Source organism: Lupinus angustifolius, chromosome LG13 (assembly GCF_001865875.1).
Source record: "Lupinus angustifolius cultivar Tanjil chromosome LG13, LupAngTanjil_v1.0, whole genome shotgun sequence".
NCBI lineage: Eukaryota > Viridiplantae > Streptophyta > Magnoliopsida > Fabales > Fabaceae > Lupinus > Lupinus angustifolius.
Window position 1 is genome coordinate 2,816,319 of NC_032021.1, and position 16,298 is coordinate 2,832,616.

General features: G+C 28.5%; 2 protein-coding genes across 2 annotated transcripts; both read right to left on the reverse strand.

Annotated features, from left to right (window-relative positions):
- LOC109363383 (cyclin-dependent kinases regulatory subunit 1-like) lies at positions 2,653–3,914 on the reverse strand. Its single transcript, XM_019609631.1, has 4 exons — positions 3,807–3,914; positions 3,633–3,722; positions 3,483–3,543; positions 2,653–3,054 (listed from the first exon to the last, which is right to left on the reverse strand). Exons 2-4 carry the CDS (start codon positions 3,683–3,685, stop codon positions 2,902–2,904), a joined length of 267 nt encoding a protein of 88 aa, XP_019465176.1. The 5' UTR covers positions 3,686–3,722; positions 3,807–3,914; the 3' UTR covers positions 2,653–2,901.
- On the reverse strand, positions 7,529–8,173 carry LOC109363501 (RING-H2 finger protein ATL57-like). Its single transcript, XM_019609766.1, has one exon. The coding sequence runs from the start codon at positions 8,093–8,095 to the stop codon at positions 7,529–7,531; it is 567 nt and encodes a 188-aa protein (XP_019465311.1). The 5' UTR covers positions 8,096–8,173.

Genomic DNA, 16,298 nt, shown 5'->3' on the forward strand with positions numbered 1-16,298 from the left:
TAGTTTTTACACTAAATTTATGATTATAGAATGTTGACCAATGTTAATTTTACTGTGCACAATGTTGATGAATTTAGGAGTAAATAAAAAACAAAACGTGGTGTTAAAATTCTTGGCCAGGTATTCGTGTCCAAATGTGTACATCCACATGGTCGTTTTTGAGAAAAACAGTTGGACCAATAAAACTTTGGATGGTTACTTGTCATGTTTGTGTAACAAGCTGCACCGCTCTTGCATGAGGGTCATATATCCTGAGCATTCTAGGTTAGATTTTCATTCAGTGGGAACATATCTATTGTCCCATGATCAGTGTTATGTCATATGTTATAAACTATGAATAATAAGAAAAATACTTAAAAATTAAATTTTAACTTGAATATATTTTTTAAATCAATCATATGAAATAATACTAAGTATAAGACAACATATACTCACCCTTCATTCCACTACATGTGGTGTGGCTACAGAAATAGTGGTCAAGGTTTGTCAACTAGACAACCTTCTTCCACAAATTTTGTCAAAGAAGTTGAGCAGACGTATAAGAAATCATTTGTGTAACGGTGTCTATGTCATAAACACACTTAAAAATATAAAATTATTTAAGTAAATAAATTGTTCTAATTAAATATTTCATTTACTTTGGGCTAAAGATATATTATTGCATGTTTACATTGTACAAATTTTAACAAACATATATAAATAGAAGTTATAAATGAACATAAATTGGATCAATTTATGTAATATTTATCCTCTATTTAATCCTAAATATTAATCAAGTTTAACTTCTAAATTTGAATATAATCAAACGAAATTTAATAAAATGGTAGAATACTAGCTACAAAACTTTGTGAGATCAATTATAATTACATATAAGCATTATATAGATGTGGGTGAAAACATATACAAATTTTATAAAGTTTTTAGATATATTAAAATGTTACAATTTACAACAGTTAAGCCTTAATCTTTTTAAGTGTGGTTAATTACATTAATCAAATGACGTTATAATATTTTTTCATAAATTATGTTTGTTTACAAAATACTAATATGTAAATGTTTCCTAATAATTTTGTTTATAGTATTTATTAGCCTCCATATTTCTTTTAAGAAGTGACCTAACATTCATTTAATCTAGTACCTTATTGAAACTTTCAACAATCTTATCTACATATATAAACCATCTAATGCAATTTTATCATCTTTTCTACGGGATCCGCTCCTCAAACTTTATGTATTCATTATTAATCTTAGTTTTATCCAGGGTATATACACATCCAATGCAATAGTGGTAACCCGGAGGCAAGGCTACCTCTTTCTTGTCTATTGATTCCAATGTTCCGACATCATGGATTACTAGTTTTAAAACCTATGTGTTTAATGTTATAATAGTTGGTCCTAATAGGTAACATAAAATTTGTCTAGTCTATAGAGTATCTAATCAGTACACGAAAACTTAACCTGCAACAACCATCTTTTTCCAAGAACTCAGGTGGAATACCACAATACTACAAAGCTGAGACTGTTTTACATGCACAACATAATATTGTTTATTTATAAACAGAAGATTGGATAAACATATGTTGCATGAGTAGAAATGTTACTCATATTTTATTAAAATCGTCAATTAAATATTACACTCTTCCAAATTGAATAAACCATGAACGATTACAAAAGCAACACAAACCATAAACTAGGGGTGAGCAAGACCCAACCCTACGCGCTCATCCAGCATAGCTCGATCATGATCGGACCCGAAAAGGGTCGGATCTAATCCAGTCTAAGGACGGGTTCAAAAAATAGACCTGGTTGAAAGTATAATTGATTCTTTAATTTTTCATCATATATACATAATTAATAATATAGATATAAATTATCATTTATATGTCAAATTACATATTCATACTAATATATAATATTGAGAGATCTTTATCTAAAATGAGTGTATATTATATTTAATTGAGTTTAAGGCCGGATCGGGTTTAAAGGCTAACCCGATCGATATTTAGGGTCGAGTTAACTTCAAGTCTAGGGTCGAGTCCAGGTTCAAAAAATGACCTAACCAATATTTAGGGTCGGGTAAGGACAAGCCTTAACCCATCCTAACCTGCCCATGCTCACCCCGACCACAAACCCATTCTCTCAATTTGTCATTCAACACAGATATTTTTTCTAAATATTTGAAAATGAGACAACTTATAACGCCATTCTCACTCATGTCACACCCACTGACCCACAGCAAAGCAATTATGCGCTCAATCATTCTTCAGAGATAAGCTTTGGAAATCATCAAGTATTTTAAGGATATTGGAAAAAAGAATTGAACTTAATTTCCCAATGTTATGTTTATTCTTTTATATTTCTTCAAAAAAATCGGAGTAATCATCGGAGGTACCCTTTTCACCAAATTTGTTTCAATCTTCCCCAAAATGATATCTCATAACTAACAAGGTGTTGGTCTAGTAATATAAAGATGTCAGATTCTTACTGAGAGGAACAGTCACGAATCCCAAAAGATATTAGTTTCTTACCCATAAATGTAAGGATGCCTTTGTATTACAATAAAAAATGACACCTCACAGTATTGCACGAATAAAGCATGATAACTGCAAAAAAAATGCCGGAACAGAACCATATACAAAACCTACAAGGTCAGAACCATAATATGACTGAAAGATACTATAATAATCCAGCAAACATATGAGTACACGAGAGGTACACCAACATATATCTAAGAAACATTAAAATGACTATTGAAACCACATGAAAATTCTCCACATAAGAGAATCACACAACAGAGTTAGGAGGTCTCTCATACATTACATCAAATATATGTTCCAACGGATTAGACTATATAATTTTGTATTTCCACATTCAAAGTTTTAATGGTAAAGTAATGAAATCTCATTTGACTAGCATGCTTTGTTGCGCCTGAGCTTCCTGCTGTTGCTGATAATTCAAAGGCCTCCTGAAAAGCATTATGTGTGGCTCTGGCCGATGAATTGCATAGTGAACCCATCCACGGCTCTGTTGAACCCCAATTGCGCGCCACTCATTCTGTAATAAAAAACACTTTATATTACATTATAGGGTGACACAATGCACGAGACTCGGAATTTAAATCTAGGCAGACTCCTATTTTTGAAGGATTTGTGACTTTTAAATTATAAAGCAGCATCATCACAAAGATTGTGACTTATTTTTTGAAAATTAATAATGAAAAACTCATCATCAGTACCATTCTATATAGCCAATAAAAAATTATTTAAAACAATTATCTAAGTAGAGCAATCGGAAACCTATAGATTAACATAAAATGAAACAACTGCCCAATTTCTATCCATTTTCATTAGCAAATGCAAACCAAAAACAATTTCGGGTGAAATTCGAAATGGAACCGTGGAATTTATGAAAAAAAGATAAATAGATACAATTATGTGAATCAATTAAGCACAAAAAAACGAATAAAGAAAACGGTGACATACTTCAGAGAGAAGGCGATTTTTCGGGAGCAGTTTTGCGACTTCAGGAGGCAGAACCACGTGCCTGAACAAAAAATGTGAAAATGAATTATTCTTATTATCATAAAAAATCAGTTAAGGAAAACGGAGAGTAGAAATTTGTGTTATGTATACCTATACTCATAATTATCATCAAAGTATTTTTCAGAGTACTGGATCTGACCCATCTTCAATAACTAGGGTTTCTGATTTGCTAAACTAAATCTGCAACAAAAATTTTGAGGGAAAAATAATTGGAAAACGAGATCAGTATAAAGTTGAATTGAAATTTGAGAGAGACCGCAGTACCTGAGAAGCGAGAGTAAGAATGTGGAGAGTGAAGAGTTGAGAGGGAATATATGAAGAATGCGTGAATGGGGGAAAATTCAACCTATAAGGATGGAATCGTAATTTCGTTACTAATTTTACTATTTTTTATGATTTATAACTGATAACAAAAAAATATTAGCTTTTTTTATTTTTATTTTCAAAATTTGAAATATTTCCGCTCCAAAATAGTTGCTCCCCACGTTCTCTTCGGTCTTCTGTGGTATAAATCCTTCCTCTTCGTTTTTTTTCCTAATATTTCGGTGAGTCTGTATACATCTTTGAGAAAATAATATATGGTCTTCTGCGAAAAGGAGAGTAAATAGTTTTAGCGAAATTATATAAATTACTCGTTACTTTTTTTACACTTACATAAACCCGCTAATTTTTATATTTTCATTACACTAATCACCCTACACGAGAAATAAGTGTAATTTTTTAAACAAAAAATGTGATAAATGCAATTAAATTAATCCAAACATAATATATTTTGAAGACAAGTCCAAATAATATATGAGTCAGTATCTCTTTATTATTTTTAGTTCGTTATGTTAAATTATAATAGCGATTTAAACAATATCTCTTTAGAACTGTTGATGCATTTTGTAACCAAAAATAATAAAGAGGGATTGACTCATATATTAAATTATATAAATTACTCGTTACTTTTTTTACACTTACACAAACCCGCTAATTTTTATATTTTCATTACACTAATCAACTTACACGAGAAATAAGTGTAATCTTTTAAACAAAAAATGTGATAAATGCAATTAAATTAATCCAAACATAATATATTTTGGAAGACAAGTCCAAATAATATATGAGTCAGTATCTCTTTATTATTTTTAGTTCGTTATGATAAATTATAATAGCGATTTAAACAATATCTCTTTAGAACTGTTGATGCATTTTTTAACCAAAAATAATAAAGAGGTATTGACTCATATATTATTTGGACTTGTCTCCACAATATACAATATATAATGTTTTGGTTAACTTAATTGCATTTATCATATTTTTTGTTTAAAAGATTACACTTATTTCTCGTGTAAATGTGGTTAGTGTAACGAAATTATAAAAATTAGAGGGTTTTGTATAAAAATATGGGGTGGTTTCTGTAATTTCGCTAAAACTCAAGGGTGTTAGTGTAATTTACTGTTATTTTTTTTTGAATAAATTAAAAGTAAAAAATGATATAAAAGTATATATACACTAATAGATTTAATATTTTCTAATATAATCCCATATAATTTGTATAAATCTTTCCAATAGTATATAAATATTTCAGTCTTATTTTTTTCCCATTCTACTAATATGTTTTAAATAAGCTTTCTATATATTTTGGATCATATATATATTATTTAATAAAGGGAAAATATAAACTAACTATTGATCAAGTATTTTATGTTTTCATATTTAATCTTTTATAACTCCTAATTTCATATTTATTTATATTAATATTAATAAACATAAAATAAATACTCATGAATTATTTTATGTTTCCCTATTTTATCTTTTATAACTTTTAATTTCATATTTATCTACAGTAATACTGAGTATTTTATGTTTCTTTATTTTATCTTTATAACTTCTATTATATTTGATATTTAAAATATGCAGACTAATACTACAAACAATAAGGAAGCAGTTTGACACTCATAATAATATCTATCAACACACTAATATTATATAGATTCAATTGAAATAGCATCCAAGTATATAAGGAAATAATTATAACTACTATAAGAATTCCATCAATAGTTCCTTCCAAAATTCCATCAATTGTTAGAGAGGATTTTTAATTACCAATTTTGAGCATTTAAATTTTAAACAAAATTTGTGTTGTATTTTTTTACATCTTTTCCAATTGAAAATTATAATAAGCTTGTAGTTGTCATTTTTGAATTTTAACAGTTATTTGAATTTCCTTTTTGAGGAAAATTCTACAAATCATAGATTAATGCATTTTTGATTATATTTAAAAAATGTATCATATTAGATAATTTTTAATAATTACAATCAAATTAATAAACAATATATTTAGATTCATAAAGTTTAGGGTTATTATAAGCAACTTTGAACAAATTAAAAGTCAACAAATGATCTACAATAATTTGTGCATGTTACAATTAATGTTGGCTTTTGTTGACTTTTGTTTTACCATTGTTATATGATGTTTTTGCTAGTGTTTTATCACTGCTTCTGTTTTAAAGTACCATGTTGTTTATTGTTGTTTTATTTTAATGTGGCATGTTTTGTTTTTTTTCCTGGGAATTTCACCTAACATTTTAAGGTGTATTACACTTCATATCTTAATCATGTTCATGTTTTTTGAAGTATATGTAATATCATTCTTCTATAAAAATTGATCCAAATCCATCTTAAACTGTATATAATATATAGATTTATATTATATTTTATGCCTAAATATAAACAAATAAGACCATTAATTATATGTTTGAATCGAATGATTTTTAGTCTAAAAATTGATTCAACTTATCATAAACGCGCTCTTAAAACCAGAATTGTTGATAGGGTGGTAAGATGGTTTAATCAGAACCAATAAAACTATGTAATGTACCCAACCCAAACCATGTTTCATGATCGTTAATTTGGTTAACTGGGTTGAAATTTGTTTTTTTCTAGAACCAAGCTAAGTTGGTTTATTGAAATCAAACCAACTCAAAAAATAAAATAAAAAACTAACTAAAGTAACACAATTACTTATTTTATTTTACTAAAGCTAAAGTAACCTTGTGTTTTCGTTTATATAAAAACACAATACTACAACATTTTAAATTCTTAACTACACCAATTACTGGGTAATAGGCAAACTATCACCCATGCGTCACTCATATCCTATCTTCATTTCAATGTTTAAAACTAAAAAAATAATCATAAAACTAAAAAATTTATTACACATGTCATATTTTAATGATTAGAGGAGTTAATTTATATTTTGATAGGAAGATATACTATTTTTTTAACTTTATCAACTTGACATTGTACTTTTCATCATGTTTAAGTTTGTAATTCGTAATGTTAGAATGATAATAAATAGTGTATTTAATTTTGAAAGAAGAACATTAATTTGTGTTGACTATTTTAGAATAATGTAATTGAATTCTTATTGACCATTTCTTTTATTTCATTCGTTCCATATTTTTTTTATATATAAGATTATGCATATAGTCTAAGTAATAACTAACTGATGTTAAAATTAATAATTTAACTAAAATAACTTCGTTTAATACACATTTGGAACCACAATAAAAGTAAATGGAGAAATATGGAGTGAACAAGAAAAGTTATAATTAAAAATATAATTGAAAACTGAAGTGTAAATGTGTATTAATTTTCTAACATATTAAAAGATTTAGATTTTAACATGAAAAAGAAGCAAATCAAATGAAATATGGAACAAAAGAAATATATCTATATAAATTAATAAAACATTATTAAAAAACATAAATATATTTGTCTCTAAACATGACATATGTGTCTTGATGTAAGTTTTTCTAAGGAAAAGAATAAAAAAGATTATTAGTAACCTTAAATGTTCTCTCAACAATGTCTTCCGCAATGATTTATTATCTTAATAAAAACATTTATATCAATTAAAAAAATTAAACATTCATTTTTTTTATTTTTATTATTATTAATAAGATTTGAGAAATGGATTGGATTCAATGTCTCAAGAATCAAAACCCCACTTCCCTACATTGTCTTCCATCTCCATTCCCTTGGCACAACTTATGGCTCCTGCAGATAGGACATGTCACGTGCTTAGCGATCCACGTGTCAATACATTGAGGGTGGAACACGTGCTTGCAATACACAATCATCTTCACCTTCTCACCTTCCCTGAACTCCTCCAAACATATCGCACAATCATCCATTTCATGCTTCTCATCTCTGCGGTACGAAAACGCCGGAAGAGATTTCGCGATGACGGTGGGGTCCACGCGCTCCTGATGACGTGAAGAATGAGATGATGAATCTCGACCAGTGAAGTACAAGATGAAGCAAATGAGTAGTACGAGGAATGCTATGATGATAACGAAGAAGTAGACAACGTTGGAAGGAAAAATCGAAGGTGGTGGAACTTCTTGTAAAGGGTTTCCAAACACTGTTGTTGTTGTTGATGATGATAATGATGATGTGTTGTTAGTAATTGCGATGAGAGGTTCAGTGTTAGAGATTATGGATATGGAGTAAGGTGCATCATGGTTTAGGAGGAGGAGTCTACGGTTATAGTAGAATTCCATGTGTTTTCTGTGGAACCAATTTGGAGGATATCAGAATTTCTTGATGAGAAATGAGAATCATATTCAATGAGGGTAGTGGTTTTTAAAGTATAAAATGAATAATGGAAATAGTATATGTTTTTTTCTTGTTTTACTTTTTATTACTTTTCCATTTAAAAATGTCATTTAATTAAAAAAATTATAAAAATAAAAATTATTATTTTTATATTATTTTATAAAACTAGATTAATCACATACAAAAGTCTTGTACAATAATATTTGCATAATTTGGCAGACTCAGTTACAATGTCATGGTACAATTAATTAAAACATTAATACTTAGTGAAATAATAGCTAAAGACGAAATTTAATGAATATAAACGTAATTTGTGATATGGTATTGTAAAATTATTGAGCTATAGTCGAATAAATGAATAAAATAATAGAAACTTTATACTGTGTTCTTTGATTACAATTTTTATTAACAATAACCGAGGGATACATGCCATTACTATTGGTTATAACTTTTCTAATATACATATTAGTTAATTTACATTATTTTGGTAGTGAGAATACTTTATGTTATAATATTTTTGTATTTATTGGAATGTCCAATTTAGTGTGAGATATATGGTTATTATATTAATGGTGATTACATAGGATTATATGGTTTTTTGTGTAAAATTAAAAAATGTTAAGGAAAAAATATGAAATGGAAAATTAGTCCAGTTACATCATGTTTTGCCTTTATATATATTGACACACACTTTTGTGTCTGTCAACCCACTTTTTTATTATTTGGAATGTAATTGTTTATTTAAATAATTGAATCACTTATATTTGTCAAATACATTCTTATTTTTTAGTAATGATTGCACAAAGTAGTAAATATTATAACTCGATTAATGATTTTTTTTGATATGATGAAATTGAGAAAAAGTCATATTTATAGAGCGTTGTTATTGAATATTGAAGTCGTGGTGGGTGATTATAAGTCATATTTGTAGAAAATAGAAAATAGATAATGACAAAATAAGGAATTATAAATTACTCCATGGTGGATAGTTACACCATGTTTTGGCTTTATAATAAGTATAGAATTATAGAAATAATTATAGATATAGATAATATAAATATAAATATAAATTTAGATAATGAATTGTTACATATAATAAGCTGTTAGAAGGTAAGATATCCGCTTAATGATCATAAAGTTATAAGTTTAAATCTCATAAACAACATCTTCATTTGCAATATTAAAACTATGCATATCTACCTTTCTCAAATCTCATTAAATTAGAGAATTATGTATTGAACCACCCTATACTTAATTAAAAAATCTATGTTAAAATTTGATAGCATTTAAAGGAGTCTTCCCTAATTATTCATATGAAATTGATATATATTGCTTGTGATTTTTTATATTTAATTTTTTTGTTAAGTTTTTTTTGTTTGTTTTTGGAGCATGTGATATTTTTGTAGGACAAATAATAGTGTTATGGTCTTAAGGAGTCTAATTGTGGAGTCACCATCATGCAGTCTGTCAATCTCGAGGTTAATAGTTCATTTGTGAATTCCATTTTATAGGGAAAGAAATAAAATTGAAAAAATATTTTACGAATATATTTCATGACTCTCAAATATTTTATTTCCATTCATAACTCAATTTAGAAATATTGTGAGATAAGTTTTAGAGAGAAAATAAGAAAGTAGAAGATTTTGAAGTTATATCACCATTGTATTTCATAATTCTTAAATCTTTTATTTTTATTTATTATCCTCTAAAATTCAACTCTCATATATGATAAGTGAATATAGCACCACACGATCATATGAATCATCACCAACCCTCTTTCTCTTCTCGATTAGAAGTTATACTAATGAAAATAAGTATGATAAGAGTATATTTTTTGTTCCTACAATTCTTGTAGACTCTAGGAACTACTGCAGTGTGCCGTATGACTATAGGGGTACATCAAGGACATTCTATTGCATTGCTAATTAATTCACTCCGACAAAATTCGAAACTCAATATTATCAAGAGTGAAATTTTATAAGGTGGAGTCCTACACGACAAATTATTGGGTGATTTAGATGGGTGTCTTTTTATAACTTAAAAAATATTTAAAACAAGTCATGAATGGTAATGATGCATTGGGGAGTACTTGTATAGTAATTCTTAATAGTTCCTCATACTTACAGTAGTTGTAGAGAGAAAGTGAATCTAAATTTGTAGTTATTATAAAAGGTGTGGGTTTTATTGGGTAGGATATACCATGTTACAACAATTGAATTACCTCCACCCTGAAAGATAAAATAAAATTGGAGATTATCAAGTATCACATTTCATTTCAGTATAGACACGTCCTATCCAATCAACCACTATAATTATATTTTTCTATGGTATAGATCCTCAAGCTGAAGTCAGTATGAGGGGACCTTAATTTTCTTTTTCCTATTAAGTCGATATCCCATATTTGGTGGAAAATCAATTTATGAAATATGAGTTAATTTATGAAAGGTGAGTTAATTTATCAAAGATGAGTTTTGGTTGTAATTCCTCTCAATTATTATTTCATATGAATATTAGGACCACTCAACACTTATGAAATACTAGGAGTAAGACTTATACTTAGATGGACAAGATCTAGTTTATACGAGTATCGATCACTCAGAAGATCAACCTAGCTAAGGGAAATGACCATATCTACAATACAAGGTCAATGCAACATTTGCTAGTTGAAAAATCTTCTTTCACACAAAAAAAAAGTCATAGCTTCAACAAATGACATGTTCACATTTCTCATAGAGGAAATATAGTCTAACTCCACAACATTGTGTCTAAGGCTAAAATGGGCAAGGTTGTATCACCCGTAATGATGAGACTAAAATGGGCAAGGTTGTATCACCCCTAATAATGACATGTCTCCCCTTAGAGTGAAGATCATTCCACCCCAAATTATAAATAGATGACATGTATCATCGATGTATTCTTTCTCTCAAAACAGTCCTTATAAATACCAACTTTTAGCATAGAAGTTCATTTTTAAGTATCTACTATTCAAGGCAGTTCAAGACTGATAATTACTCTATTTAACTCAAGTTCCATCAATCCAATAATTACTATGAACATTATGAGCTCGTGGATATATTAATGGTGATTATAAATTTCTACTATGCACAATAACAGGAAAGATGTAGTGGCTATGTGAGCACTATTAGAATAATGAAGAATTAATAGTAATAATGTCTTTAATATTAGAATGATGACAACTCAAAAACTACACATTTTAGCTTATTACCTTCAACGTATGCCTTATGCAATTATTCAATACCATTCATCTGGCGTGACCGTAGGCCACCCTTGTCCTTGTGCAATTAAAGCAATGCTTCAATTTCGTTCATATCCAGTAACCTTCTAATGATTCAATCTTCAGCAACTATCAAGGATTTGTTTAGATAAATGACTTAATCCACATAGTAGTCTAAGGATGGCAAAAAATACGATCCTTTGCTACTGGTAAAAATACTAATAACATATATCCGCAATAATATTTTATGAGTGAGAATGAGTTTTATAATACCCGTCTCATAAGTACCCATATATTTATATATTTAATTTTATTTAAATTTTTATATATATTATACTTTTATTATTATTATTTTAGGATTATATAATATCTACTTTATTGATATTTCATAATAAATTGCAGTAATTTGACTATAATCATAAATTTATCATATAACTATCTTATTATTCACCTAATAATAATTTTTATATATTGATTATTACAAAATATATAAATATATAATAAAAATTAAAAATATGTTGGGTACCTCGTATACTCAGTTATAGTGTGGGTTTGGAAATGAGAAAGTATTACTCACATCTACCTTACCACATTATCATCCCTCACATAATATTGGTGGGTTCAATACTGGATGAAGATATCTAAAAAGTATTTTTTAATAAAATGATTTAAAAAATTAACAAACTCTCATTCTCATATTCCAATAGGAGTATATTGGAGAAATTCTGAATTCAACTTAATGGATTAGTTATTATGAGTTTACAACCTTCCTAAAAAGTACATTATTTTTTGACTTTGAATAGGCAACAAATCCAAGAATCAATTGAATTTATGTTAGCGAGCAAATACAAAGATAGATTATACCGCAGGTCTATCAAAATCACATATGAGATAATGGTTGATACCATGACATAACTTTCTCTGCCCCTATTTCTGTCAACCACCACTTCCAAAAATTCACTTCCATGAGAAAACTAATGTATATATGCAAGTATATCCTATTCACCAAGAGAATATGTCAAATAAATTAATAAAGTGCCATTCCTATTGAAATTAATTATGTACAAATTGGATATCTGGAAATATTATAGATAAAATTACAATATTGTACACAAGGATATAAATTAGAACTTAGCTATCACATCAAGTGAGAATCTTATTATTAAGCAATAATCCATAAACACTTCAGTGTAGTTATATGAAGCTGGCCGGTTATTATCATCCTGCAGCACATGGTAGAGTTAATTGGTCCGTGTTACATAATGTTCTCAAGCAAGATGATTAACATCCAATAATTATTTTTTTACTGGTTGTACATTAAATTTTAGTTTGGTTCAAATTTATGGAAGAAAATCATATAAACCAATATTATCTGATTTAATTCAAATTTTCGTGTATTAAACCAATCGAACAAAACTAATGTAATTGAATACATTTAGTCGTACAAATCAATTTGAGCTCCTATTTGTTTTGCATTTGCTACCACCCATAATAAAAACAAACAATAAAAAAAGATTCTGTTTATATTCAGCTTGGATCTTATATGTTGTTTGTGGACTTTTGGGCCTATGAGATGATTATAGACTCTGGACACTCATTTTATATCAGAATTTGATTTGTAAATTGGACACATAAAAGAAGTGGATTAGGCTTGAAATTCACAATAGAAATTAGAGAAATGCTTAACACCCATATAACAAGGGTTTTGGGTGAGTAAAAATCAGAAGGACAAATATATTTATAATGAACGTGAATAAATAAGCTGTGAATAACTAAAGCAACAGTTGAGGGGTGCAACCCCCAAAAAATTGTGACAGGTGCTTCGACAATATCCAACTCAGGATTGTTGGGTTAGTAACTAGTAAGTACCCTTATGTGGGGCGTCTATGATACTATCTGAATGAAAAAGAAATTGTTGTAAGGAATGTCTTGGAAAGTATCATATACATGCAAGTGATCATAGTGCTAATCCATCATCAAAAGGGATCAGAGAATGAAAATAAATGAGATGTACTGTTGTGTTTCGAAAAGGAACAACATTGTCTTTAAGACAATTTTTGCCCACAGCATTTATTATAAGTTAATGACAAATTTAACTCTTGAAATTATTCAAGCATCAGAAATGATATGTCGGCAGTAATTTTACTTTCTGTAATTATATGAATTCAGGAGAGAAAAAGCAAAGATTCCGAGGAGAAAGAAACACTATTGACAATAGAATTCATCAATAGATGTTTGTTGAATGAACATGAAAATCTCATGAATATAAATGTCCGAGTTAGCTAAACTTGGTGATTCTAAAGTGAATGAATTGGATAGATTATAATGATGAAAAATTCCTAGATTCCCAACTGCATTATAAAAAACAAACAAACATGCATTATCAATCCAATTGCAAACTTATTGACATCAATCCCTATTACTTTTTTGTTCTTCCCCTTTATCCAAGCTATCTTAAAAGGGAAGATGATAACAACTGAAATACATATAAAATTGGATGATTAATTTATTTCAAGGTATATATAATTCGCCACAGTTATCCACCAAGAAGTTTCATATACTTCTACATCTCTTGTGAACCCTAGTAAGCTGAAACATGAACGGGAAGAAAGACACTACCTCCTTGTCCCTTATAAGCAACTTAAAATCATTTGTTGATGATCTCTTCATGAGTAAAGAGAGCATCATTTTCTTTCTTGGGGTAGGTGGGCATGTTTGAATACTAGGAATCTTGTTTCTTGACCCAGTTGGGGTTTTGCACTCTTCTATCTCTTCCACAACTTCTTCTCCTCGATTTTGCTTTAGCTTTTCTTCTTCTTCTTGTTTGGGATCTCTTGATGCTTCCATTTGTGAGGTTCCTTGCTTATCTTTTGGTCCTGCACACATGAAGTTTCACTATTAACAAAGAAATAACTAGGTAAAATGAATAGCTTATAACCCTACACACTAGAGGTATTAATAGAATGAGTTAGATATATTTAAATTGATAAAAAAATATCATATCAATGATTTACTTCATTTTATTTTATCTATAATTTATGTTTATCTTATTAATTATTATTCGAGTTGTTATTATCTTATCTTATCGCTTGTAATAACTTTTATTTAGATAATAAAGGAAAATTATATATTTTCATTCTAATTCTATCTATAAAAAAGTGACATGTGTCACAAAGTGATATATGTCGTTTGTAATAAAGTGATACTTTATTTATTAACAATTGATTTATAAGTAACATATTTGACTTTGTTATAAGTATGATGATTTGTAAGAAATTGCGGTTATTTAATAAGGATATGTATATTATTACTATTAAATTTACTATAATTTTGTGCACAACTAAATTTGCATTGTAAAACAAAATAAACAACATCCATGTTGGGTAAGAAAGGAACAAAAAACACAAAAAAGAAAAAAAAAATGTAGGTGTGGGGTTATAGTACAACACTTACCAACGATAGCACCATGTGATAACAATTCTACGTAAGTTGGCGAGAAAGTCACTCTTCGGATACCATTTTGTGTGAGTACATCTTGGATTCATTCAGGTAGCTTCCCTTCTATTCTATGCTTTATCCAGTATTTGGTTAAGGAAAGAAAGTAGAAAAATAGTTAAAGAAAAGAAAAGTGAAATAAAATAAGATGATAATTTTATTGTTTAGTATAATCGGAAATGAAAGAAAAGTGAGAGAAAAGAAAATGCACATTTATATATTAATGTATTTAAAATGACATAAGTATTCTCATCATTATATATTTAATATACAATTATGTGGAAGGTTTAATTTACTATTGCAAATTACATAACTAACTAATTTAATTTTAATAGTATTGATTAATATTTTTTAAGTAACATATAAATTAAGTTTAATATGACAATTTTTGGTTATGAAATTCGTGAACATCATGTATCTTCTTCTAATAACTAATGTATCTAAAGAAAATATAACTCATATTTGACAATCATTTAATCACTTTTATATTTCTACATATTTATGTTTTGTCTTTCTAATTTATTTATTATTGATCATTTTGTTGGTAATTTTAAGTAATTATCTTTCTTTTTTATTTTCATTCCAAATTATTATTATTTTGAGTTTAGAAGCAACAAAAATTAATTTAACTAATTTCAAATAAAAGTAAATATAAAAAAGAAGTTTATTACATCATATCTATTTTTACATAAATTATTGTTCTTTCAATTCATTCACGGTGGAAAGGCAAATTTAGAATTTTTGTTGGTTTTCTTTCCTTTCTTCACAAATTTGGGAGGAAAAGTTTTTTGTGGGACTCATGTATAATTTTTTCTTTCCTTCCTATTTGATATTGGAACCTGTAACACCCTAGTTATGACATGTGACATCCCAGACTCATGAATATACTGGGCATGCCACCCATTAAGCTTAAATACTCTCTGCAGTATTTTATTCCCCTCCAATGAGAGCCTTCCGCAACTCGAACCCTGACATAAGGGATAAACAGTCACTATATTATTGAGTCGCTACCATGAGCGAGTATTTAAGGTTAATGGGTGGCATGCCTATTATATTCATGGATCTGAGAGGTCGCATGTTACAACTGGGGTGTTACAAAAAAAAAAGTTAGCTTAATGGTAGCGACTCAGAGCTATAGTGATTATTTATCCCTGAGGTCATGAGTTCGAGTCGCGGAAGGCTCCTATTGGAGGGGAATAAAATACTGCAGGGATATTTAAGCTTGGGGTGACACACTTAGTATATTCATGGGTCTTGGAGGTCGCATGTCAGAACTGAGATGTTACAATAAAAAGGCGGTAGCGACTCAGTGGTATAATGACTATTTATCCCTGAGATCACGAGTTCGAGTCGCGGAAGGCTCCCCTAGGAGGGGAATAAAACACTGAAGGAAATATTTAAGCTTAATGGGTGATACG